Here is a 26684-nt window from a genome sequence, read left to right as displayed (position 1 = left end):
AACCTTATGAGGGGGGAGATGCACCTCCCCGCCCCCAACCATGCAGGCCAATAACACTGAGCCAGCTGAGCGTCTGTCAGAGAATGCCCATGCTGGATGGAGGGGACCAGACACAAGGTGGGTGGGAATGGGGGATTGATGTGATAAAGAGACCCCCACACAGTTTTTTGTAGATGGTGGCCTCCTTAAGGCTTCTGTGCCCATCATCAAGGGGGATCCAAGAAAAGGAAAAGCTTTCTAAATCTAGCTGTAGAAAGAAGACACGGTCTTGCACACAGTAGGTGCTCAGTAAACGTGTATTGGACAAATGCAAACAAGAAAGTTCTATCTGTAAGTGGATATCATGTGGTAGTTAGAAAACAAACAGGGGTTTTGGAGCCAGCAGGCATCTCATCTCTCCCACTTCTCTGAGCCTCGATTTCCTCATCTGTCTAATGGGGATAATAATATCCATCCACTTACAGGGTTGTTGGGAGGTTAAAGATAATGCAAGTAAAGTTCTTCAGACTTGGTGGCCAGTCTGTAAGCAGAGTCTGTACTGAATGAGGGAGCCGGGCAAGAAGGGCCTCGGGCTGGGAGGCCCGTGAGGAGGCTCTGGGCTGGGCACGGTCAGGAAAGACTCTAGAAGAGGGGGCTTGGACTCCCCTTAAATGAAGGCAGGGGTCAGGTGGGAGGAGGGAGGGCAATCCCTCTTGCTTGGGTCTGGGACCTACTCTATGTGAGCAGTGGGAACTGAGCTGAGAGGAGACAGATCCAGGAGGCTGTGTACTGAGGAGCGATGGGAAGGTGACTCGACTGGGCGGAGAGGAAGGAAGGAGGGCTCCAGTCTAAGGCAGAAGGAGTTCATCCGTCATTCAGCAGGCACACTGAGCACTGTGCACCTGTGTGCATGGCACGGTGCTGTTGAAGACCTACTTTGTGCCAGGTGGGTTACAGGTACCTGAGCTCAAGGTTTCGGGAGAATGGTACAAAGGGCCCAAGGGCAGGGCTCCCTGAAGCTGATTCTTGGACTGGTGCTGGGCAGACCCTCCTGGGGAGTTTGCTTGAACCCAGATTCCAGGAGGAGGGGATACCATATACGTTTTTTAAATATTTGAAAAGTGAAATTTGAATTACAGTGGTGAGGTTACAGCACGTTTGGGCTTCTAGAGAAAGTTCCATGCTTCTCAGTTGTCTTTCTCGGTGCCTTTTAAAGCCCAGAGACTGAGGTGTGACTGTGTGTTTTCACTTGGGTGTGGTCAGAGAACAAAGCAGTGCTGTTATCCCTGAGTCTCTCTGGAGACATTCCCAGGTGGAGACTGGTCAGGGTCACGAGAGTACCACCATTTTGATTTATCACTTACATTGTACTTAAAGAGCATTCTACGTAAACCGGATACATTTTCCCACATATAATGGTATGTGGATAGTTTTTTAAATGGACGAGTTGAATTTCTGGGGGTCAGTGAAACATTCTGAGTGAGGATGGGAAGGTTCCAATATGTTGGGGGAAGGGTCTGTTCAGCTGCAGCCTGAGTCCCACTTGGGGAATGATGGAGATGACCCTGGAGGAGCAGGTAAGGGCAGAACTGAAGGCCAGGATTGGAGTGACCTAAGCGGTGAGAGTGGATGGACATCAGGCTAAAGAGCTGAACTTTGCGGGCTGCCTCAGAAGGAGACTGGTAGGATGTGGTTTCTCAGTGGGGCCTCTGGATGCAGTGATCAGCATTGGAGGGCTGCCCACAAGGACCAGGAGCCTGGGACCCCCGGGAATAGGCTGTTTCCACAAAGAGCATCTCCAGGCGTGCAGTGCTTGGCCCAGGAGGGCAGAAAAGCAGAACTCTAGACTCTAACATTGGAAATTGCCCTTGTCTTCCATTCCCACTCTCCACCCAGTGCCTAAACGCTGTCTACCGAGGACAGTGCCTCACTTCTTACATTTAATGATGCAGCAGGAGGCACTTCTGCAAGGAGGGGTGGGAGAGAGCTTCAGTCTTAAGGCCTCAGTCAATAAGAGATTTCCCTCTCCTCTACTTCGTCTTATGTCACCACCCATGGCTGGAATTGAGCTAGAAGCCCTTTGGTTGGGCTCTCCTCACTGCAGCCCTTTGGTTGGGCTCTCCTCAGAGCAGATGGGATTTTTATGCTTCCTTAGAGAACAGAACATCTGCAGTTCCAAGAGTCACCCAAAAGATGTTGTGTTTTCTTTCTTGTTATGAACCAAACCTAAAGGGTTTTCTTAATAGTACAGAGGAGAGTGGTGGGGATTAGAGATAAGGGAGATCTTCTTGAGAGCAAAACGTTTCAAATTTTGGCCTAAAGAGGCCCTGGAGTTTTTTTCTCTGGAAGGCCTGACTCACCCACGCAGTGGTGCCAGCAGGAAGAGCATAGGCTTTGGAATCAGATAGACCAAGGTTCAAATCTTAGTTCTGTCTCTTATTAGCTGTGGGACCTTGAGTGAGATGGCTTAACCTCTCTGGTCTTCAGTTTCCTCATCTGCAAAATGGTGTGAGAACATTGGCCTTGTAGGGCTGGTGAGATAAACAAATGGAATAAAGCCCGGAAAAGCTCCTGGTGCCATCCCATGATGCAAATATTATTTCCCTTCCCCTTCTGTTCCAATGATTCCCTTTCTCCCATCTGATTGTGGATGTACCAAGAGGCAGGGGGATGGACAAATCCATTTGATGCTTCTTTATTGACCACTTACTATGCATTAGGCACAAGAGATTTGGAACAAACAGACCTCATCTCTCCCTCATGGGGTTTTCTGTCTGATGAAGGAAACAGACCAATTCACAAAAAAGCAAGCCTTTAATTACAAATTGTGACTGTTACGGTGAAGGAATTGAAGCATCTCTAGGGTGTGGGAGTGGGTTCTGTTTAGGTAGGTGAGCAGGGAGACCTCCCTGGGGAGGAGGCCAGCCATGCAGGGAAGAGGGGAAGCAGTCCAGGCAGAGAGAACAGCACATGCGATGGCCCTGAGGCTAGAGCGAGTGGGGCCTGTGGGAAGCACTGAAAGGAGGCCCATGCAGCCAGTCAGGAGCTGAAGTTGGGCTTTGATAAGTTAAGGTAAGGAATTTGGATCTGAATTTTGTTTTGAGTACAATGAGAAACTATTAAGTACTCAAGTGATATGATCCAATTTATTTAAATATTTCTGGCCCCTGATCCTAGGGAAATTCAGAATTTTTCTCTGCTCAGACTCCTTTTCCACAGCCACATGTGGGCAGCCCAGGCCTATCTTGGTGCTGTTCCCCACCCCTCTCTTGCAGGCCCAGGCAGAGTAGGGAGAGAGAGTCCAGGCTGGGCCCTCATAGAGATGAGCTTTTGGAGGTACCCACTTCTGTGGTGTGTGTAAAAGCCCAGGCTACCACCTAAGATTCAGTACCACCCACTGTAGCTGATGCTTCTGTCCCCCATCTTCTGGCTAGCTGGGAGCCCCTGGCCTGGAGGAGAGGGGCAGTGAAGTAGGAGAAAGCAGCAGTGCCCTTCTTGGAGCAGGTGGGATAGACTTCTGTAGCTGCTGAAGCCCAACTGTGAGTCAGTGAGTGCAGGGCAAGCCTCCTAGGTTATTCTCATCTTTAATGAAATGCTCAGCCTAATTCTAGAGGGATGGGGGTACAGCTAGGTGGAGACAAGAAATCTGTATTCTGTACCCCTCCTGTTCAGCCCAGAAATCCCAAGGGCTGGGCCCAGTACGTCCTTTCTGTGTTGGGACAGACAGATTTCCCCCAACCTTCCAGAATCCTTAAGATACCCATAGAAAAAGGCAAAGATGCCCTGGCCCTCCTCTGAGGACCAATCAGGTGGGAGCTTGCAGCTTCCAGCAGCAGCTTCTCCCTCTGTGGGCTGAGGCCCTGGACCATGCTGTTGGGCCTGGAGGCTGGAGGAGGGAGGGACCCAAGGACCCCTCGAGCCTCCACCCTGCCCTCTTACTCAGTCCTGGGCTGAAGAGAGAGCTAAGGATATAGTGCACAGAGATTCACACTGAGCTGTCCCAGGGAGTGGAATCTGGGGCTCCTGGCCCACCAGCTCCCCTGGGATTGAGGTGCTAATGAAACAGCTCTTGACCCTGACCTTGGACTCCCAGCCATTGACGTCAGTGAAGTTGAAATAATGTAACCCGATTCTCCCCTTGGGGTGGCGGGGGAGGCATACAGGGGCCTGGGAAGGGGAAGGAGTGACCAGAAGTCAGGGCCGACCCAGCTTAGGCCAGGACTGGACAAGGAGGAATTCAGTGGTCGGGTGCTCCCGGCGGGTGGGATGTGCTATCTGAGCGAGTGGCCTAAATCCTTTCTGAAAGCAGTTATCCGGCACTACAGCCACCATCAGGTAAGACAGTGGGCTTCTTCCAGAGCGGGGAGCTGACGTTGGTGTTGCCACACTGGACACAGGTGACACAGCCATGGAGGTGATCGGCAGAACGGCTGCCATGGGAGTGCATCGCTGTCACATGGGGGTTCACATGTATGATATCTGTGTGCATCCCCGTGTGCACACACATCACTCCACCTGGGGACGAGGCTCAGCCTGACCACATCGGATGTTTAGAGGTACTCCTGGGACCACATCGGGGTGGTCTGCACAGTCTGATGTGTTGGAGTCAAGGGGCCACCCTGGCTCTGGCTTCCTTCCTCTTCTCACAGCCCTGAGGAGATGTGGAGGAGGTCCCCCAGCAGGGGCCTCCCCTTCCCTGGGATCTGCTATCAGGGTGCTGGGCCTGGAGCTGTAATTCTGCCTTTGGGTTTTCCAGGTGGATTTTCTGATTGAAAATGATGCAGAAAAGGACTATCTCTACGATGTGTTGCGGATGTACCACCAGTAAGTGTACTGGGTCCAGCTCCTGTGGGCCATCCCGGGTACCTCTGTCTTCAGGGAATCCTGGGATGGATTGTTCTGAGACAGGAGGACCTCCCCCTCCTATCCTGGAGGGCTCAGGGAGGCTGATGCTCGGTGTTCCTGGGAATCAAATAGACACGCCATTCACTTGTCTCAGCAAATATTCACACAAATACACTGTGCATGCCTCTGTGCTAGGGGATAGGGGTACACGGATAAGCAAGACAGGCTGGTTGCTGCCATCAAGTTGCTTGCAGTCTGATGGAGGAGGCTGTCAAGTAGCCAGATAGGTTCAACAGAGTGTGATTGCTGGGATAGGACAGGAAGTGCCAGCTGGTCCATGTGCCAGTGTCAGATGTCTGTTATCGCTCACCCGCTTTTTGATTCATTCAGCAACATTTATAAGCTCCTGCCACTGGCCGGGCACCATGCAGAGTCTGGAAATGAATATCTACTTCCTTTCCTCAACTAACTTGTGGCTTAGTTGGGGGAGATGGACAGACACTAGCAACTAATACAAGTTCCAGTAAAATAACTGCTGAGTAGAGGTAAAAGCAGGAATGTAAAGAAAGGATTTCTCAGTTCTCACTGTGGAGGGAGGATCAAGAAGGCTTGAGCTAGGTTTTTGAAGGGTAAGAAGGATTTTGCTGGGTGGAAATATCAGGGAAGGACATTCCAGGATGAGAGATCAACATTAGCAACGGTTTAGAGATGTGAAAGCACAGGTTGTGACTGGGAGGTGATGAGTGATCTGGGGGAGTAGAACTGGGACACACAGAGACCATAAGAGCCACCAGCCTGGGCAGTTCCACAGAAACAGGTCATGGAGGCCCTGAGTCTACTAGGAAGGATGGACTGTGTCCTCTGGGCAGTGGGGAGCCATCGAAGGGTTTTGAGAAGGGGAGCAATTTACATTTTAAAAAAAGATGGGCTGAGAGTGAGCCAGTCAGCTGGCAGCTGGAGAAGTGCTGGCCCCAGACGTTGAGGGTCTGAACGGTCTGAGGTGGACGTTTGTGAGAGATAGTATGAGGCTGCAGCTCAGAGCAGGAAACAAGGGGATGAGAGGGCTCACCGCCATCTCAGAGAGGTTTCCTGTCTGGAAGGATGCTGGGCTTCAGAACTAGGCAGAGCTGACTTTGAATCCTGGCTTGATTTCATCCGCAGGATGGGTTAACAGCCCCTACTTCGATGGTTTCCTTGAGGTACTTACATGGGAGAACAAACTCTTCTGAGGCACCCGACCCATCGTTAGGGGCTCTGGGCTTTTCAGGAGAGTTCTCCTCAATTCCAAGGCCTGGGCCCAGTGGGTGGGGACCCAGCCCAGGGCTGCTTCCTCTGGGAATCCTTGGGTCTCAGAGGTCATGGCTAAGGGGGAGGCTTCAGGGTCCCTGTGTCTCTGCAGAACCATGGACGTGGCCGTGCTTGTGGGAGACCTGAAGCTGGTCATCAACGAGCCCAGCCGCCTGCCCCTGTTTGACGCCATCAGGCCTCTGATCCCACTGAAGCACCAGGTGGAGTACGACCAACTAACCCCCCGGCGCTCCAGGTGCGGAGGGAGCCACAGGCTGGAGGCAGGGGTGGGAGAGGTCACCCTGGGATGGACAAGGTCGCTCACGAGTGGATGGGGCAGCGCTGGCCATCAGGCCAGAGCTGGGCCGTCACCGGCCCCTCCTCCCATGGCAGGAAGCTGAAGGAGGTGCGTCTGGACCGGCTGCACCCCGAAGGCCTCGGCCTTAGCGTGCGTGGCGGCCTCGAGTTCGGCTGCGGGCTCTTCATCTCCCACCTCATCAAAGGCGGCCAGGCAGACAGCGTCGGGCTCCAGGTGAGTGAGCAGAGCTCGGGGGATGTGGGGACCAAGCCCTCAGGCTTCCTGCCTCCCCCTCATTCACTCACTAGGCTGTGTGGTGTAACGTGGTCACCTCGCCCTTCTGAGCCTTTGGGAGAGGAAAAGGTGACATATCCTGACAGATTGTCCTCGGGCCTATAGAAGTCTGGCTGCAGGCACTTGCCTGTTTTCTTTTTTCAATTTTTATTGGAGTATAGTTGATTTACAATGTTATCTTAGTTTCAGGTGTACAGCAAAGTGAATCAGTTACACATATACATATATCCACTCTTTTTTAGGTTCTTTTCCCATATAGGCCATTATAGAGCATTGGGTAGAGTTCCCTGTGCTGTACAGTATGTCCTTATCTATTTTGTATGTAGTAGTGTGTTGCCTGTTTTCTTGAGTGGAGCTGAGAACCTGGCTCCCAGCTGCTGCTGCACCTGCTGCACTGCACCCCACCTCCCTTATGTCTGAAGGAAGAGCATAATTATGTCCTGACACCTGAAGTTCTGGACACATAGCCTTCTCCCTGGAAGGGAAAAGGAAATACTGGCATAGTGCAGTGCTTCAGAGCATAGACTCTGGAGCTGGAATGTCCTGGCTTTGCTATTCATTAGCTGTGTGACTTTGGTGAAATTACTTAACCCCCTGCCTCAGTTTCCTCACCTGTAAAATGGGATGATGATAATACTACTTACCTCATCAGGTTGTTACACCGGAATAAATGAATTCATATTACAAAGTACTTGTATCAGTATCTGGCACATAAATGCTGTGTGTTAGTTTGCAGAAAACAACATGTATTTTACACTCCCAGAATATATATGATTTCTGTTTGTGTTTGCTTAAGGAAACACACACACACACACACACACACACACACAATGAAAAGCAGTTACTTGTTGGAGGGGGAACTAGAGTGGATGGGGGATAAGGTGAGATTGAGTCTTTTAAGGCTACGTCTTTTAATATTATTTGGCTTTTGAATCATATGAATGTATTATTTTTTTCTAAATGTATTCTTTTTATTGAAGTATAGTTGATTTACAATGTTGTGTTAATTACTGCTGTACAGCAGAGTGACTCAGTTATAAACATATATACATTCTTTTTCATATTCTTTTCCATTATGGTTTATCACTGGATACTGAATATAGTTCCCTGTGCTATACCATAGGACCTTGTTGTTTATCCATTCTATATATACCAGTTATAGAATGCTGTGTGTTTGTTAAGCAAGCAGAGAGGGAGATTTAATAAATACCTATAATGTGCCAGGTAACATGCTGGCAACCAGTTCTCACTGTATGCCTTGGCTTTATCATCCCCATTTTACAGAGTTGATAGAAGATCAGAGACTTGACTAGAGTCACACAACCAGTAAGTGACAAAGCCAGGATTTGAACCTGGGTCTCCTGACTGCCAAGTCCAGGGATCTCTCTTCAGCACCCCAGGGGCCCCTCCCTTGGGGTCGCCACACCTCAGTGTCTGGGCAGAGATGGGCAGACCTCCAGGTCTCGCTCCTGCCAGAGCCCAGAGCTGTGTTTTTATATGTCCAGACAGAAGAGGCCCTCCCACCCCCGCCCAGAGCTTCTAGCGTGTTTGTTACCAGCATCCCAATCTGGGCTGCCAAGCCAGGGGCTTCAGGGCCCCTGAAGGCTAATGGTACAAGACACTGTGGAGTGGGAGGTGGAAACTGGGAGCTGACAGACATTGCTTTGTTCTAAATCCCTGTCTCACGGCTCACTGGTAGCGTCTGAAATTTCAGCCCCTTCATTATTCCTCTCCTGTGCTGCACATTTTCCAGCCCAGAAACACAGCCAGAGAAAAAACATAATGAGCTCTTCTCTTGGCGTCAGCTGAGCCCTCTTTTTTTTCCAGGGTGAGGTCTCCTCCTAGGACAAGCATTTCTCAACGATTCCTCCATGATTGGGGGCATCAGGGCATTTTAATGAAACTTAGACTTTTACCTTCCTGCCTGTTTCTCAGGCTTATGAATTATCAACCCTTTCTCGGGTTAACGGGCTCATCTCTCCTTTGTGCCGCTGTCCCTCAGATCGTCATTTCACTGTGGCCCTTGCACAAAGGGCCTTTTGCAGGGCTCCACGCGGGAGCGAGAGGGAGAGGAAAGCCAATCCTGCAAGCTGAGCCGGGGGTTGTGTGGGAATCATTCCACTGGGGTCCCGGGCAGGTTCCCTTTAGGAACAACACAGGGAGCTTCACTCAGAGCAGCTTGGGGAAAACATCTGCATCCATTCACCTGTCTGGAGGTGGTTCATGTTTCTGGGGAGATCGCATGTCTGAGGGCGGGGGAGGGGCACGTTCAGATACAGCCTGGCTCAACTGAAGGCCCCGCTGATTTGACCTGTGAGGCTGGGCCCCGAGTGGGGGGCTTGGACCCAGCCCTGGGACTCCTCCATCTCTGCACTTGTCCCCCTACTGGAGTTATTTTAGATTTTTGTCCAAGTGTATCCTGTCTGAACCTACATCCTCTGCCCTGTACAACTTGCTGTATAGTCCAGGGCTAGAGAGTAATTCTGTGTGCCTTGGTTGTCCCAGCTGTAAAATGGACAGAGTTATCCCTGCCTTTCGTATGGGACTTGAGGGCTCTGTCAGGTGGCAAGGATCCAGAGAGGACAGGACACAGGGAACTGCAGCCAAGCTTGGCCAGATTCCCTTCTTTTCTGCTTCCAGACACCCAAGAGACAAAACTTGTCTGTCAGGGAGCCCTGATGTCAAATCTCAGCAACACTGTTTACTAGCTGGATGACCTTGAGCAAGTCACCTCACCTCTCTGAGCCTCAGTTTCCTCATCTGATTAACAGACACACAGAGTTGTTGTGAAGAACTGATGCAAGGAGGCAGTCCAGCCATTCTCCTTCCATGAGAAGTCCCCAGAAACCTAGAGGGGTCTTTAGTGACCGCCCCCCCCCCACCCCCGTGTCACCTCTTTGAGCCCCTTGCCAGACCGCTGAGAAGACTGGGGTCTGGGTCCAGGTGTGGAAGGGAAGTGTTCGGGTGACAATAGGGAGAAGGTGACTCGGGGGGGTGTTGTAAAGGGTAGGTCTGGTGAGGACCCCTCAGAGGCTATGTGCCCACCCAGCCCCCAGACCTCGCTGAGAGTCAAGATGCGTCCCCTACCCAGAGACCAACAAGTCTCTAAAGGGTCAGCATGTGTGGTGTGAGGTAGGCCGCCAGCTGACCTGCACTGGCCTCAGGCTGGAGAAGGTCGTCCACAATCCAGTCCCTGCTCTGTAGCTAATGACTGTGACTGTGGACAAAACATCACCTCCTGGGCCTCAGTTTCAACTGATGTCTGAGGATCCTTCCAGCCCTGTAGTTATTTAATGGGGAGCTTCAGGACTGATCCCCAGGGCCAAGGTGCTCAGAGGACAAAGGCCAGGGAAGAGCTGCTTGAATCTTGTTGGAGGGTCGCCCTTCGCCTGAATTCCAGAACCTGATGGTGCCCCAGTGGGTGGAAGGGACAGAGTGAGGGTACAGAATCCTGGCTTCTCCTCCCAGCTCTGCTACCTGCTCTCTGTGCCCCTCGCCCCCATCTTGGTTCCCCCACCTGTAAAATGGGCAGAAAGACTCCTGGAGAGCAGGCCAGGAGTATCTGGCCACGAGCCTGCCCAGCTGCCCGATGCTTCCCTACCCTGGTGCGTCTTCTCTCTGTCTGTGGTTAAGGTAGGGGACGAGATCGTCCGGATCAATGGGTATTCCATCTCCTCCTGCACCCATGAGGAGGTCATCAACCTCATCCGCACCAAGAAGACTGTGTCCATCAAAGTGAGACGTGAGTGAGGCCAGAGCACGGGGGTGCTGACGGTGGGGCAGGGTGGGGCCCCTGGTGGTACCCAGCTTCTAGGGGAGGAAGGGAGGGCAGAGGAGCCATCCTAACCCCCATGCCTTTCTCCCGCAGACATCGGCCTGATCCCTGTGAAGAGGTGAGCAGGACCCTCCTCTGCAGGCAGACTCCTCCCTATGGGCTCAGGGTCCTGGGATCAGCCTGGGGTCTGGCCAGCACTGCCCCTGGGCCAGTGATGGTGGAGGCTTCACATGGGGAAGATTTGGATTTGGGGCCTGGTGCCTCAAACATCTCTCCCTAATGACCCCCCTTCTACTTTCCCCTCCCATCAGCTCTCCCGATGAGCCCCTCAAATGGCAGTATGTGGATCAGTTTGTGTCGGAATCTGGGGTAAGGGTCAGGACCGCCGGTGATGGGGGCTGGATGGGGTGGTCTTCAAGGAGGGGTAGCTGGTCCTGAAGGAAGGCCTGCTCTAGGGATGTGTTCTCAGGGGCTTCATATAGGCCCCCAGCACATCCAGAATGCCCCTGTGGGTGGTGGCCCAGCTGGTATAGACACACACTCCCAGGGACAAAACGGCAGTCGGGCTCATGTGGGGACAGCAATGCTTGCCCTGAAGGCCTTATGAGCACAAGAGGCCCCTTGCACAGTGCGGACACCCGGTGACCTTATCTTCTCCCTCCCTCAGGGTGGGCGGACCAGCCTGGGCTCCCCCAGCAGTCAGGAAAACAAGGAGAAGAAGGTCTTCATCAGCCTGGTGGGCTCCCGGGGCCTTGGCTGCAGGTGGGTGGCAGGTACGCCCTGGGGCTCACTTATGACCAGCAGACCCCAGTAGGTCCCTCACACCACTCCCCTTTCTCACTGCTGCTTCTGAGGAGACTTTTGTCCACTAGTGATGACACTTCTTGGTGCTTGATTTCCCCTCTGAGCTTCACAACAGCCCTGTAGGGCCAGAGGGACAGCTCTAACAGGCCCATTTTACAGAGGAGGAAACTGAGGCCCAAAGGCAGAGCCATGTTCCTTTGGTGGGCCCTCGAGTCATGCAAAAGGAGCTGGTCAAGCTGGTCATCTCTGTCACAGTTCCCTTCTCACTAATTACCTTGTGGCTTCCTTAGGAGGCAGCCAGGGAGTTGCAAACAGGCATTGGGTCTCATGGGGCATTCTTGTTAAGCACACAGGTACTGCAGTTAGAGATCTAGGTTCCAGGCCCTGCTGTGCCACCTATGAGCTCTAGAACCTTGGACTAGTTACTTAACCACCCTGACCCTCAGTTTCTTTTATTTATTTATTTGTTTGTTGGTTTTGGTTGCATCAGGTCTTAGTTGCGGCAGGTGGGCTCCTTAGTTGCAGCTCGCCAGCTCCTTAGTTGCGGCACGTGGGCTCCTTAGTTGTGGCATGCGAATTCTTAGTTGCGGCATGCATGTGGGATCTAGTTCCCTGACCAGGGATCAAACCCACGCTCCCTGCATTGGGAGCACAGAGTCTTAACCACTGTGCCACCAGGGAAGTCCCCTCAGTTTCTTTCTCTATAAATCAGCAGTAATAGTCCCCATATCACAAGGCTGTTGTGAGGAAGAGTGAGATGACAGAATGAAGTACCAAGCTTAGTGCCTGGCAGGTAGTAAGCAGTTCGTAAATATTAGCTATTATTATTTGTCTTTTTGTTCTTTTTTTTTTTTTTTTTTGACCGCACCACGAGGCTTGTGCGATCCTAGTTCCCCGACCAGAGATTGAATCTGGGCCCTCGGCAGTGAAAGCACAGAGTCCTAACCACTGGACCACCAGGGAATTCCCTAAGTTATTCTTCTTATTTCCATTCCATCACATTTATTCAACACTTTTCTGACAAGCATAAGTGATAAAAAAAAAAAAAGTCCCTCCTTTCTAAGACATTATAGCTTAATATAGAAGCCAACCACATAAATAGTTACAGTAGTGAGGGACTCTGTCATGGAGCTGCATTCTGGGTCAGGCACGGAAAATAAGTTTCCTGTCCTGTGCTGTCTCTGATCAATTAGTGGTGGCTGCCCTGGAGTACTAGTTTGAAAAGAGCTTTAATGCTGTATCTAGGCGTAGGTGGGAAAGAGTGTTGTGATTGATTAGCGATATCTGCCACAGATCTGGGAGGGGAGATTATCAAACAGTACAAGTGCCATCCTTGCTGTAAGTGTTTTAGGAGCACTGGGAAGGGAGCAACCAGCTTAGTCAGGGGATAGAATAAGGAGTTTGGTTATAACCTTGTAGAGGAGATAACATTTGAGTGTTGAGGAATGCATAGGAAAATGCTAGAAAGAGAGAAGAAACAGCATATGCAATATGTTGGATGAGAGGTTGGGTAGGAGGAATTAGAAGTAGCTTTCTGTGGCTATTGCCACAGGGAAATGAGGCTGGACAGGTAGACAGAGGCTGAACAGGTAGATGACAGAGGGCTTGGGTACTGAGCTCATGCATGACCTGGACACACAGGCATAGGGGGCCGGTCATTGAAAATGAGCAAGCACTGAAGAGCAGAGGCTCACCTGATCTCCCGTCTCTCCCACAGCATTTCCAGCGGCCCCATCCAGAAACCCGGCATCTTCATCAGCCACGTGAAGCCTGGCTCCCTGTCTGCTGAGGTGGGGTTGGAGGTGAGTGACCCTGGGCCTGCCCCAGTGGGGCCCCTGTGGGGTGCAGGGTCAGACTGTGATCACACAGGGATGGAGCACGTGCTTTCCCACACAGCCCTCTCTCAACACTCACTGGCTGATGATTCCTACTAACCCCCAAAGGGAAGGCTTCACAGAGGGGGTGACATTTGAGCCTTTCTACAGCCCTTCTCCAGCTCTGAGAGCCTTTGGTCCTGAGCTTGGGATGTAGTAATAATAATCAGAATTGACATTCATTGAGCGTTAACTGGATTGGACACTGTTCTAAGCCCTTTAAAATGTATGAGAACTCTGAAAATTAGGTACTATCATTAGCCTCATTTTACAGATGAGGAAACTGAGAGCCAGAGAAAGATCTTTCCAAGATCATGTACCTAGTATGGCAGGGCTGGGATTCAAACCTAGGTGGTCTGATTCCAGAGCTAGAACTCTTAACCTCTTCTTTGGACAAGTTATTTCCTCTTTCTGTGCTTCAGTTTCCTATCCTGTAAAATGGGGGTACTAGCCTTCCTTCTGGGGTCATTGTGTAGATTAAATGTATTAATACATATGCTTAGAACTGTGTCTGGTACAAACTGAGGGATCGATTAATGTTAGCTATTATACTAATTATTATTATTATGACTCCACACAGAATCTACTATATGAGAAGCTTAAAGGCTCCTATGTCTACAAACTGAGTTTTTAAAGCAAATGTCATAAATTCAGCCAAAGTAATGAACTTCTAAAGGTGTAATATTTGACAACTGATAAAAGAGATATGGGGTGGAGGAGCCCTGGGAGGACCCCACTGGAACTCTGCTCTTTCGGAAGAGTTAAGGTACAGCTACTTGAAGACCCAACGTCTGATGCTGGCCTCCAGGGGGAGCTCTTCCAACAGACTGAGTGTACAGATAATACAAACATGCCGATCCCTCTCCATTTCTCCACCAGACAGGGGACCAGATTGTCGAAGTCAATGGCATCGACTTCTCCAACCTGGACCACAAGGAGGTGAGATGTGGGTTTTTCACCTTCTGGCTGTGATCCTCTCTGCTGTCCTCTTCTCACCTACCTCCCCCTTGCCGCAGTGTCTGAAACCTTCTGTGCTCTCCAGAGGCCTCAACTACTCTGATCTGTCAGGTCTCAGCTGACTATCTGCCTGTCCCCACAGGCCGTGAACGTGCTGAAGAGTAGCCGCAGCCTGACCATCTCCATCGTAGCTGGAGCGGTAAGTCCAGAACGAGCTGGTGGGGGCCCCATGACCCCTGACCTGCAGCCCAGCTGCTCAGACCCCTGATCTCTGCCACACACTCCTGGGAAAGGCCAAGGGCTCTCCTTCCCTGAAGCTCTGATAGCAGCTGGGGAGGATTTCTGCCCAGCCAGAAGCTTGGGTCAGACAGAGCAGGAGGCACAATGCCTGACATGGGGGGCCACGGAGATGAGAAGGCAACCCAAATCTTGGCCCTCAAACTCTGGCAGTGGACTCCTAGGTTCCCAGGGGACTGAGCAAGCCGCCCATTTTCTCCCCATGAGGGCCGGGAGCTGTTCATGACAGACCGGGAGCGGCTGGCAGAGGTCCGGCAGCGCGAGCTGCAGCGACAGGAGCTTCTGATGCAGAAGCGGCTGGCGATGGAATCCAACAAGATCCTCCAGGAGCAGCAGGAGATGGAGCGGCAGTGAGTGTGGCCAGCCAGGATGCCCCTGCTTTCCCCCCCCAGACCACTGTACCATCCCACCCGCCTTTCTTCCTGCCCACTGCATCCTGAGCTGACTTTATTCTCTCCCCCGAGGCCTGTCTTCAGACCAGATGGGCTCAGTGATGCTCAGTGGAAGCATCCCCTGCCTCCAGACCACGAGGCTCCTCCCTCCTTGCCAAGGAAAGCCCTTGATTTCCAAGACCCAGGAATATGGAAAATGAGGGTGCTACTAGCAATAACTAACATTTGTCAAGTACCAACCACGTGGCTGGCATTGTATTAGGGCCTTGTTTATGTTCCTCAACTGAATTCCCATAAGAGCCCTGGGAGATAGATGGTATTAACCCATTTTATAGGTGAGGAGACTGAGACTCAGAGAGGTTACACCACTTGTGTACAAAGTCAGACACGGCTAAGCTGTGGAATTCATACCCGGGCAGTTTGGCCGCCCCATCTATGGTAATAAGAACTACCCCCCCACCAACCCCAGAGTGGCTGGAATGATGACTGAGAGAATTTATAAGTCAAAAACTATTGTCAAAATCCCAATCCAGATACATTCTATGAGCGTAATAAGAATTTGGGAAAGGAAAGTGGACAGGATCTTTCCATCTCTCGCATCACAGAATTTGCCTGAAGAACCACCCTGGGTGGTACCTCTGCCCATTACCCTGGCCTTGCTTAGCAGCCCCGGCTTTGCCCCTGGGGTCTGGGGCCCTCCTCTGGGAGGACCTCACTCAGTCAGTCACTTTATGCTGGTGTTTAGAGGTGGCTGCATGGCATGTGGCCTGCACTGAACTGCCTCCGGTCTCCTGCAGTGCAGAATCTCTGCTCAGCAGTGCCAGACGAAACCACACAAGAGCACAAGATCCAGACTTTTTTGGACCCTCTTTCCCAGCATCCAAATTTGGTCCAGGCATCCTTGGAAAGGAGCCTGGAAGAAATATTTAAAACTTTTCTCAAATCAGAGATTAGCTGCAAGGAAGAGTTAACTTCTCTTACATAGACTCCAACATGCCAACTTGCATTTGTGTTTCAGAAGGAAAAAGGAAATTGCCCAGAAGGCAGCAGAGGAAAATGAGAGATACCGGAAGGAGATGGAACAGTGAGTGCTTTGGCCCCATGTGTCTGCACACACATGTCTGTGCGTGGACGTGAGTGTACTCGCAGGAGTGCGGCCCCAGAGGCCACCTCCAGGCCCAGTTTACCTGGCCCTCTTGTCCCCTGGTGGACCGTCCTTTATTTGTAGTCATTCCATAATCCTAGTAAAACCCATCATATTAGGGTAACTGGAACACAGTCTTGTAACTGCCAGGGTGGCATTCACACCTGATTTAGAATACAAGTACCAGGGACTCGTTTTCCTCACAGTTAGAACCACGTGGCTTCTCCCCAGGCTGGTTGGCATTCCCCAATAGGCAGAAGGCAGGCCTGTGAAGGTTCTGACTCCAGTCACAGGCGTGGGGGGTCTTATTTCAGGATCGTGGAGGAGGAAGAGAAGTTTAAGAAGCAGTGGGAAGAAGACTGGGGCTCAAAGGAACAGCTCCTGTCGCCTAAAACCATCACCGCCGAGGTGCACCCAGTAACCCTTCGCAAGCCAAAGTGTATGTATCATGTGCCGGGGGGGAGGGGGCTTCCTTCTGGGGCCTGGGGGTGTCTAGACAAAGATAGAGGTCTCCCTCCACTCGCCACCACCTGCCCAGGTGAATAGGCCATGGCTCTGTCTTCATGGAGGGGCAGCCAAGTGCCAGGTGCTGTCTGCCAGGGCATTGGGATGGGTGGGATCTGCCTGCCCTCCTTGTCCTGGGGGCCTGCTGCCAGGCTCTCCCCCATGACACAGACTCAGGCATGTGCCCTTGGACTTCTGAAGAGGGGCTGGAGAGCTGTGGCAAAAGCGAACTGCTGATGGGATTATCATCCTAGTATGTCAGGTGTTGTGTCCTCCTCTTGCCCGGTTCTGAATTGGGGCTGGGGTAAAACAGCAGCAAGAAAGAGGGGAAGGGGCTCACGTGAGAGAAGGACTCTGGTGGTCCAAGGCTGATGAGCAACTGTGGGAGGAGCTTACCGAAGTGCCCCTGCCACCTGCATCCCTGACTGTGGACTGCAGTCACGCCACTCCGAGGATGGAGTCGGGGAGAGAACTGTGTGACCCTCCCAGGCACCAAACTGCGGCCATCCTTGGGCCTCAGCAACCTCTGCCCTTCCCATCTCCTTTCTTCCTTTGTCCTGCGTTCCCACGTCCACTTGCAGTCCAGACCCCCACCACCTGCTCCCCCGTCCACCTGCTCTCCACGCCAACTCCCAGGATGTCATGTCTCTTCAAGGGGCAGCTCACACCACCAGGGCAGAGTGGGGGGCTCAGTCTCAGTGCTTCTTCAGTGGGGTAGTGGTGGGGAGCCAGGAGCCAGGCAGCTTGGGGGCCGTGGCAATCACAGGTCCAGGATGCCTGGTTGGGCCTTTACTCTGACTTTACAGCTGTTTCGATTTGTACTTGACACAAGGCAGATTCTACTCCAGCTGACTGTGCTCAGCCGACCTGGGACCCTCCAGATATGAGGCAAATCTGCACCCAAGAACCAAGGTTCCCCCACTTCCCCTGTGCAGCAGCCATTTGGGATCCTGTGATGGGGTCTGGACAGCTTTGGCCCCAACTTTGAATCATACTCGAGCCCTAGAGGGACATCAACTTGCCAACCCAGGCCACTTGGGTCAACAAGAGGCGCAGGGCATCTGGATGGTTCCATGTCACCCCTCCCTGGTGCAGGGCAAGCATCTCCCAGCGCATTTCTTGCTGGCACCGGGGCAGTGTCATCTCGGGTCCTCTCCCAAGGACAAAGCACTCTCTCATCAGCTGCCCCCATGACATTCGGTATGAGTTGAGGATGTGGCCAGAGCTAAATTCCCGGCGAATAATCTGTGCTTTAGACAGGTAGCTAATTTGCTCTTTGGAGTGAAATAGGAGCTTCCAAAGGAGAGAAATCGATTTTAATTGCTTCTCATGAAAGTAATCCTAGTCAATTTAGTACCTTCCTAGAAATTCGGTCTTGGCTTCAAAGCAAACACACCCTCTCAGGAACTGTAAAAAATAAAAACCCGTTCTCTAGCTATTTATTCAGTGCTTTTAGACCAAATCAAGCTTCTTGAATAAAAGGAGCGAAAACTTTCCCTTTGCTCGAGATATAAATGTTTTCTAAGGGAACAGGAGGAAGCAAGTGATTGAGGACCAGGCTCTGCCGGCCTGAGCTGAGGCAGCCAGGCCACCTCCATCCATTTCCATTTGCATCGGCAGTTTAATTTTACTTTGGAGATTAGTCAGGAAGTGCAGGAAGGCCTCTGAGCCAGCTCAATTCCCACCTTTTCCCCGTTCCTGGGAGGCTGGAATGGTCTCTGCCATTTAGGGCCGACAGGACCAGGCTGCAGCCAGCCCCTCCCTGACCACTCTTCAATTTGGGGGTCCAGTCAGCTGACAGGGTCTACCCGACTCAGGTGTCTGTGCCTGTGTGGAGCCAGCATTTTTGAACAGACAGGAAAAGAATGTGAAGCATCTCTTGCCTGGAAAATGAAGCCACTCATCCTAATGATCAGGGTGGGACTGACTGCTCCTCTCCCCACCCACTTCCCAGGGGCTCCGCCTGCCTACCCATGACCGACCTAGCAGAACCCCAACATTGCACTGAGCCCTCAAAGCCAGGACGTACAGTCACAGGGGCCCCAGAATAGCTTTCCTTAGCAAAAGCAAAAGGGGGCAGAGGGGTAATTAAGGTTCCCAGAGCTGGAAGGAGGCTTGAAAGATAAGAAGTTTAAATAAGAGCTTTCCAGCCTTCTCATCAAGGACCCCATCTATTAGCCCCCAATCCCATTAGACCCCATGGTTTGGAAGTTGAGTTTTTTCCTACCACACTATTAAGTAATCATTTGTATTCACTGTTTTATTAAGTAGTCCCTCTTGTTAGCAAGAAAGCATCAGTGTTCCATTGTTGAGTAAATATAAACTGAGCCAAAAGCAAAGGAACTTACGTATAGCCTTTTCATAGGTTAATAGGCCAGCTCTTCTAATTAATATTTTGAAATATTGATAAGCAGCTTGTAGGAGACTCAAACACTACTTTCCAGGGCCCCAGGGAGGCCAGAGTCCAGGTTAGAAATCACTGGAAAGGACAGTTTGCTATTCTCCACATTAGGTCAGAATTCATGTCTTTCTAAGCACACGTGTCCCTTTTACCCCTTGGGATCTCCTCATCTCCTCAGGATCCCAAACTTCCATCTGCTGCCCACACACACAGTTCTGACATCCCCTGGGGACCCAGAGCTCCAAGGGTGATGAGAAGAAGCTAGGAAGATCTGTTTCCCATTGCAAGCCCTTGGCATCAAACGTGTATAATACTCAGATATTCCTGTCATCAGTACTGCACCTCCTGTTTCAACCAAACACCCTGCAAAATGGTTCTCATGCTGCTGTCAGATCAGAGGCCCCTGCTGTGAGCCCATTTTACAGATGGAGAAATGAGAACTACCAAGGTTGAAAGCACTGCAGGCACCATCCTAGAGCAAGAAACCTTTGCTCTGGGTTCCTGAGCCCTGTTCTTGCCCCTGACCTCCCAGCTCTCCCATGGAGTAAGCTGGTCACAGGCCCCCAGACACCCCCAAGCACCTCTGGCCTCTTGATCTCCGAAGTCTTTCTTGGTTCACCAGCTTCCTCCTCTTTTCCCGGGTAGATGATCTGGGAGTGGACCCCGAGTTTGACCCGGCAGATGACCTGGACAGAGGCACGGAAAAGCAGGGAGAGCAGGTTTGCGGCCCCCGCTTCGCTCCCTGGCCTTGCTGCTCTGTTTGCCCTGCCTGCCTCCTCCTGCCAGCCCTGCAGATACCCAGCTCTGAGGGGCCAATATGTGGTAGGGACTCCTGGAGTCCGGGAAGCTCCTCCAAGCCCCGGCTTGGTCCAAGCACTGCCTACAATACCTTAAGGACGAGACCCACGGCCAGGCTGCAATGTCAGCTGGAACTGCTGGCTCAAATATTTAATACTACCCACGCCTAAGTTCTTCCTCTGCTGCTCTGGCCTCTCCCCCAAGACTCCCTAGACCTCCCCAACATCCAGCAACTAAGAGGGTAGTGCCGGGTCTAGCAGGGGGCTTTCTAGATCCTGTTGCAGAGCTCAGGCTGGTCAAGGGTGGGTAATTAAGCCATCACTTCTGGCCAGGGAGCTTCAGCCTTGAGGTATTAGCCCACCCGTCATGCTGTTGCCTGGGGAAGGCAGGGGGCTGGTGATCTGGCCTGGGTGGGGATATGCTTTTCTGTGGGCAGATCTCCTGCCCACTGCTGCCTGAGTGTCCTTCCCTGAGCTGACCCTGCCAGGGCCTTCTCTTTCAACGTTGAAAGCAGAGGACGTGGCCTGCTCTGTGAGACAAGACAGTTTTGTTCTGTCTGACAGTCGTTCTAGGCAGATACCCAGGCTCCCTTTTGTTTCGGGTTGTTTCTTGGATGGAGGAACCTGACGCCAGTCAGGAGAGGCCTTGTTCAATGGGGCTTTGTGTTTGCAGACTGTGGCTGTGATGGGGAAAAGCTCATCCTTCTACAAGGGGCTTTCTCTTTGACTTTCTGGCAATGACTTCTGAAGCCAGTGTCCTGGGGGAGGCAGCTGACAGTGGCCCGGGGCCTGGGAATCGGGCCCTTTCTCAGGTGGTCTTGGGCCTGCTTTACAACCCAGGTGAGGCCAGGTAAGTGGAGAGTCAGACAGAGGGTGCGGTTCTGCTGTTGAATTTGCTGAGGCTGCTCTTCATCTCACAAAGCCGCGAGTTCCTTGGGAACCCAACTCCTCCTGGCTGCTGCCCATGGGTGCTCTGGCTGAGCTGAACTGCATCTCATCGCTTTGTTCTCTGTGTTCTTATAGCCTTTGGATGGTTTTATCGCTACGATGGCAAATTCCCAACCATCCGGAAGGTAGGCCAGGACTGAGTGCTGTTTGCTGCTGAGTTTGCCGTTGGTTTTGACCTTTTCCAAACATTGTTTCTTCCCCTGTCGCCTCTCAACAGTGTGACCGCCTGTTCACTGGGGAGGCTAACCCTGTCTGTGCCTCTCTGTCAGACTGATGTCAGATGGCAGGGCACTGTCACAGCGGCATCGTGGGGGAGGTATTCACGGGCTGAGACCTGCCCAGGTACCATCAGGCACTGCTGGGTCGGCACCAGCCCCACTGGGCACAGGACAGGGCAGAGCCATGGCAGGAAACTTCTGCTTTGTTTCTCTGTCAAGTAGAACCAGAGGACAAGACCAGAAGCCAAGGTCAGACAGAGTGAAAAATCAAGTTGGATGCAGGTTATGAGACACGCACGTGTGCACACACACACACACAGAGGATTTTATTTGAAAAAATAATAAAAGGAGATGTACAGGTAAATTCTTTTCCAGGCACTAATAACTAGATAAATGTAAAAGAACTAGCGTCTCCTCCACACACACCTCCCATCAGAAATCATGTCACTTGAAAATTGCTGTTGGTGAAGAGAAAAGCTTATTTTCCTCTATTCTTTAGTCCAGCCATTCCAGAAATAGCTGGTATTTTGGTTTTCATTTCATTTCCAAAAGAGAGAAAAATTGCATCTAGGTAGAAGCAAGACCACATCCACCCCATCTGCCTCTCCTCTCAGTCTGGACCAGAAGGAATATTTGCCATGAATTTAACTGACAGCTAAAGGACAACAGAATCATGTCCCTCATGCTGGCTCTGAAAATCCATTGACATTTTCTCTAGAGTCATGTGAGGTGCTTTGTCTCCCAGTAGCTGGAATGAAGTCCCCAGGTAATACAAGTGGCCCTCTGTGGCCGTGATCAGCAATGCACAAAATTCCCCTTATTTGAAAAGATAACTATTCAGTGTCTTCTTGAGCCGTCTGGGTCTCAAGGCGCCCAGGCCTGTGACCTCACAAAGTCTATTCCAGCGCCTGAAGGATTCATGTTTCTGACTGAATCCTTTCCCCAGGACTGCCTGAGTAAATCACGCAGACCAACCCTACTTGGAGGAGCCCGCCATCTGGCAAGGCAGGCAGATTCACACACAGCTAAGTAACATGTATGGAGAAGGCTAGTGTGCGATCAGTAGGCAATGCTATGGGGCAGCTTGCCTTTCTGCATCAGTAAGCAGGTGCTCTTTTCTTGGAGATGGGACAGAAACTGTCATATCTGCCTGCCCCACCCAGGAGCCCTAGCTCTAAAATCTTAACACTGGTGGTTTTTTTTAAACCAGTAGAATGGCCATGCGTATTATGATGGTCCCTGTGAGAGGCCATGCCCTTAGTCTAGCAAGCTGCCATTGGGTAGAATGTTTCTGGCTCCTCTTGGGGAATTGTCTGAATTGATAATATGATAGTAGGGATTCATCTATCAACTGAGCTGAGAGTCTAGTGAACAGGGTAGGAAGGAATCCAGCAGAACTCTGAAGTAGTGAAAACCATTTTGTCAAGTGGCTCACAGACTGCTCTGGGGGTGAGTCCCCATATCCTAGATGGGGGACCATCTCCAAAGCACCTGCGCACAGAGGTGGGGGTAGTCTTTAGGAGGGGAGGCAGAATGACTCGGTCACGTGTCCATAATGACCCATCATGCCCCTCCAGCTGTGGACAAAGTTGTGTGTCCATTGCTGGGAAACTCAATTCCTCCTTCCTGGCCTTGGACGCTGGGATGATTCAGGAATTCTGAGAGCAGAGGCCCCAGGAAGGCTTGTGGGTTTGGGGGTGAGCTCAGTGAACGTGCAGGCTTCCTCCTTCCCCAGGGTGTTGACTCTCTCTGCTGGCCCCTGTCCTCCATGCTGTGTGATGGGGTCTGACTCTCCCTCCTGCCATGCTCCATTGCCCCCAGCTCATCAGAGCACCGTGGGGAAACTCAGGTCCAAACTCTGGCACCACCGCTTACTAGATGTTTGACGTCCAGCAAGGGACTTCACCTCTCTGAACCTCGGCTCTTTCATCAGAGGGGGGATGATACCTACTTATGAGATCATCAACTTTTAATACCTTGGCACATAGGCAGTCCGTAAATCTTAATTCTCTTCATTCCTTACTCCTTGGCTTCCCTGCAAGCCCATGGGAGAAGCAACCAGGAAAGCAGACGTTGTGGTCTAATTCAAACAGGAAAAAGAAGTCTGTTTGCCCTGCATCTCCTTCCCCCGGTCCTCTTCAACCCTGATGGCCAGTGAAGAGCAGTTAGGCCATCCTCCCTACCTTCTCCTGCCCACCATCTCCCAGTCCTGTAATTTCTGTCTAGTCCTCAGTTCAGGAGCCTAGTTCAGAGGGAACAGTGGTTTTGGACTCTCCAGGATGAAGTGGTCTGGAGTTTAAACATCAGGACAAAATCTGATGTCCCTGGCTCTGGGCTCCCAGGTCGGAGGCTGACACCCTTCTCCTCTAGCTCAGGACAGGGGATCTGTCCCAGATTTTCTCTAGAATCTACCAGGATGCACCTGTGGTGTCTGAACATCCAGTTGTTGGAGAAGGCATATGCCCAGATACTAAGAAGTAAATACAATGCTTTTTAAAATACAGCACTTTGAAGCTCATGAAGCTCTTTCATAGATGTTATTTCATTGGCTCTGAATGGCAAACCTGTGGGGTAGGTATTTCCCCCATTTTGGAGATGAGATAAACCAGGCCCAGAGAGGTTAAGGAACTTAACCAAGGTCACACAGCTTGTTAGTGAACTAGTAAGCCAGTTCTTCTGGCTGGCACAGGGAAATGTGTCTCACTCTGTGATGGGTAGAAGCGTCCTGCCTGTCCTAAACCTTAAGTCCAATGCCCAGTGTGGTGGGGCAGAGCTAGGGGAGGGGCTCACCGTGGGGTGGTTGCCTGCTGTTGTCTGAAGACTGAATGCCCTGTTTGCTGTGCTGTGCCAGTGTCAACACTACCTTGTAACCCTTGTCATATAAACAATGCCACATCTGCTCAGAAAGGAAAGGATAAGAAGAAAGCCAAGTATGATAGCCTTCAGGAGTTGAGAAAGAATAAGAAGGAACTGGAATTTGAGCAAAAGCTTTACAAAGAGAAAGAGGAAATGCTAGAGAAGGAAAAGCAACTGAAGATCAACCGGCTGGCCCAAGAGGTATGTGTCCTTCTCCCAGGCCAGGTGAGCATCCCTGGGACAGTTCGGTTGGTCCCCACCCCGCTCTCAGGGAACCAGATGGAGTTGCTCTTCCCAAATGCAGTCCAAGGATGGAGTGAGCCTGGCCCCCTCCCCAGGCTGGAGAGTGACATCTTCCTACCTACCCAGAGTCATCTGAGACTAGCCTCTGGCTTAGTGTATGTTTGGGATCGAGACAGGCCCCCTTGCTCAGGGGCTGGCCTCTCTGCCCAGGTTGTAGGTCTCGGGTTAGCCTCTACACATGTGGCTAGAGATTTGAGTCTGTCCTCTACTGCCACCACCCCCAACCAGAGTATGAGCCCAAGGCTAGGCCGCTCCACCCTCCGTGTGGCTGTGAGGCTGCCCTCCCTGCTCAGGGTTTGAGTCGTAGGCTAACCCTCTTCAGCTGTAGATCTGAAGTTAGCCTTCTACCCACCTGTCATTAGATCTGGGTCAGTTTGACACCCCCCTCCCCAACCCAGGTTATGAATCCAAGACCCGTTTTCCCCAATCTGCCTTGTGTCTGAGGGTATGGGTCTGAAGCTAACCCCTTTAGGCAGGTGGGGTGTCTGAGGTTATCCCCCAATTAATCAGGCCATGAGTTTGAGGCTGCTCCCATCAACATGAAATGTGTCTGAGGCTAGACCTCTTCAACCCAGGAATATATCTAAGGCTGTCCCCTTCAAGACATGTCAAAAGTAGTCTTCCGGCATAAGTAATTCCTATCTCCTAGGTAACTCCCTAGCTGTTGGAGATATTACTGGTTTTGCTTCTCTTTAATGCTTCCATGAATCAGAATGCCAAACTGATTAGATTACAAATCCAGGGAAGTCCTGAAAAATGTGAAGTGCATTAGATCTCTCATTAGGAGCAAATTAGCTAAAAAATTAAAGATAAAATTGAGCGTGTGCTCCTGAGGACAAGGCGGCCTGGAGGGGGGATGAAAAAGAGTACAATTGAACTCTTGGAAGGTGCTGAGAGCCTATAAAAGGACCATACTTGGAGAATCATAAGAGCCTCAGGGTTGGCGGGGATCCTGGGGGCCAGCTAATCCCATGCAATGCACGAGCCCCTTCTTGGATTTTGCCTACACCTGCCGTTAGCTAGCCCAACACCCTAACACCCCCTCCCCCTTATTTCCACCACCTCTGGGGCCAGGAGGAACAAGCCCGGGGCTTTTTCTAGGTAATTGACACACCCAACAGTACTCTGGGTTTTTTTAAGAAGTGCTTCTGTTCTACTGATTTGAGTGTGCCGCCCACATGTGACTCAAGTGTGCCCTCTGTCCTCTCCATTTTGCGCCGGCCTTGGGTCCCAGGTATCGGAGACAGAGCGGGAAGACCTTGAGGAATCGGAAAAGATTCAGTATTGGGTGGAAAGGCTCTGTCAGACGCGCCTTGAGCAGATTGCCTCTGCTGATACTGAGATTTCAGAGGTAACAGAGCCCTTCTTTCCAGATAGACCCTCCTGCTGCCTTCAGGACCACCCACCCTGGGGACAGCGGCAGGCAAGATGGCCACTGGCAAGCTTCACTGTGCAAGGCCGCCGACCAGCCCACTCCCCCTTCCTCTCTTGAGGAGGGGGGCATATCTGTTTTTCTGGGATTATCTCCAGAGTGACCACTAAGTCCCAGCTCATCTGAGATGATCCCGGTTAGGCCTGTTGTCCTGGCATAATTACTCAGATGTCCTTTTCACTGTCAAGTGTGTTCCAGTTGAGATGACTATTGGTCATCTAATTGGTCATCTAATGGATTATATGGTCGCCTTCTTACCACCCACATAACTTGGGGCTCCTCCTGCATTTGGGCACTCCCTACTGGCCACCTCGTATGGGATCAGCTGGGCACCCAGGTGGCAGAGAAGTGACACCCCCGTGGTTCTGGTTTGAGGGTGGTGGGTCTTCAGCAGCAAGAGAAATAAATAGATGAGCATTATACTCGATGTATTGTGAAGTGGGGCACTAAGCAGTTACAGAACTTCCTTGCAACCCCCCAGATGACCACAGGGCCCCCGCCTCCCCCGCCTTCTGTGTCTCCCCTGGCCCCACCCCTGAGACGCTTCGCAGGTGGGCTGCACCTCCACACCACTGACCTGGATGACATCCCCTTGGACATGTTCTACTATCCCCCCAAGACTGCTTCTGCCTTGCCTGTGATGCCCCACCCTCCAGCCTCCAACCCACCCCCCAAGGTCTCCGCGCCCCCTGTCCTTCCCTCATCGGGCCGCCTGAGTGCCTCATCCTCACCCTGGGTGCAACGCACTCCACCCCCCATTCCCATCCCTCCCCCACCATCCATTCCTACCCAAGACCTCACTCCTACCCGCCCGCTGCCCTCGGCACTGGAAGAGGCACTAGGCAACCACCCCTTCCGCGCTGGGGAGACAGGCAATCCAGCAGAGGACTGGGAGGCAAAGAACCACAGTGGGAAGCCGGCCAACTCTCCCGTCCCTGAACGGAGCTTCCCACCCACCGCAAAGGTACTACCTCTGTTCTGCATGCTATGCTGGGAAGCAGGAAGAGTGGGCCGGGCTGCTGTTTCCCAAGTCCTCCTCTGTTCCTGTGAGTGGAGACAGGAAGAAGCATCCCCCCATCCCATTTTCCAAGAACGAGCTCCCCAGACTGCCTGTTGTGGATGTCCTGCATGTGTGTGGTTTCTGCTGATTTTGAAGTGCTGTATTGTATGGTGAATTGCCTGTGATACTTGGGATGAGCAACATTGTATCAGTGTTGATTGCTCTCTCTTTGCTCTGCTTGGCTAGTATGGGCTGGTAACATTCAATGTAGTATTTGCA

General features: G+C 51.7%; 1 protein-coding gene across 1 annotated transcript in view; it reads left to right on the top strand.

Annotated features, from left to right (window-relative positions):
* The window catches only part of USH1C (USH1 protein network component harmonin), a 52551-nt gene that overhangs the window by 6457 nt on the left and 19410 nt on the right, over nucleotides 1-26684 (top strand). Inside the window, exons 2-15 of the mRNA XM_068554690.1 lie at nucleotides 4736-4803; nucleotides 6224-6367; nucleotides 6505-6643; nucleotides 10337-10445; nucleotides 10572-10596; nucleotides 10790-10847; nucleotides 11146-11240; nucleotides 13000-13084; nucleotides 14036-14095; nucleotides 14256-14312; nucleotides 14618-14760; nucleotides 15821-15886; nucleotides 16261-16385; nucleotides 19497-19570. Of these exons, the coding sequence (XP_068410791.1) occupies nucleotides 4736-4803; nucleotides 6224-6367; nucleotides 6505-6643; nucleotides 10337-10445; nucleotides 10572-10596; nucleotides 10790-10847; nucleotides 11146-11240; nucleotides 13000-13084; nucleotides 14036-14095; nucleotides 14256-14312; nucleotides 14618-14760; nucleotides 15821-15886; nucleotides 16261-16385; nucleotides 19497-19570 (1248 nt within the window). The remainder of the gene's footprint in view (nucleotides 1-4735; nucleotides 4804-6223; nucleotides 6368-6504; nucleotides 6644-10336; nucleotides 10446-10571; nucleotides 10597-10789; nucleotides 10848-11145; nucleotides 11241-12999; nucleotides 13085-14035; nucleotides 14096-14255; nucleotides 14313-14617; nucleotides 14761-15820; nucleotides 15887-16260; nucleotides 16386-19496; nucleotides 19571-26684) is intronic.

The sequence above is a fragment of the Eschrichtius robustus genome, chromosome 11, assembly GCF_028021215.1.
Source record: "Eschrichtius robustus isolate mEscRob2 chromosome 11, mEscRob2.pri, whole genome shotgun sequence".
Lineage (NCBI taxonomy): Eukaryota > Metazoa > Chordata > Mammalia > Artiodactyla > Eschrichtiidae > Eschrichtius > Eschrichtius robustus.
The sequence above is the reverse complement of the archived record's forward strand: the minus strand, read 5'-3'. Positions and strand labels throughout refer to the sequence as shown.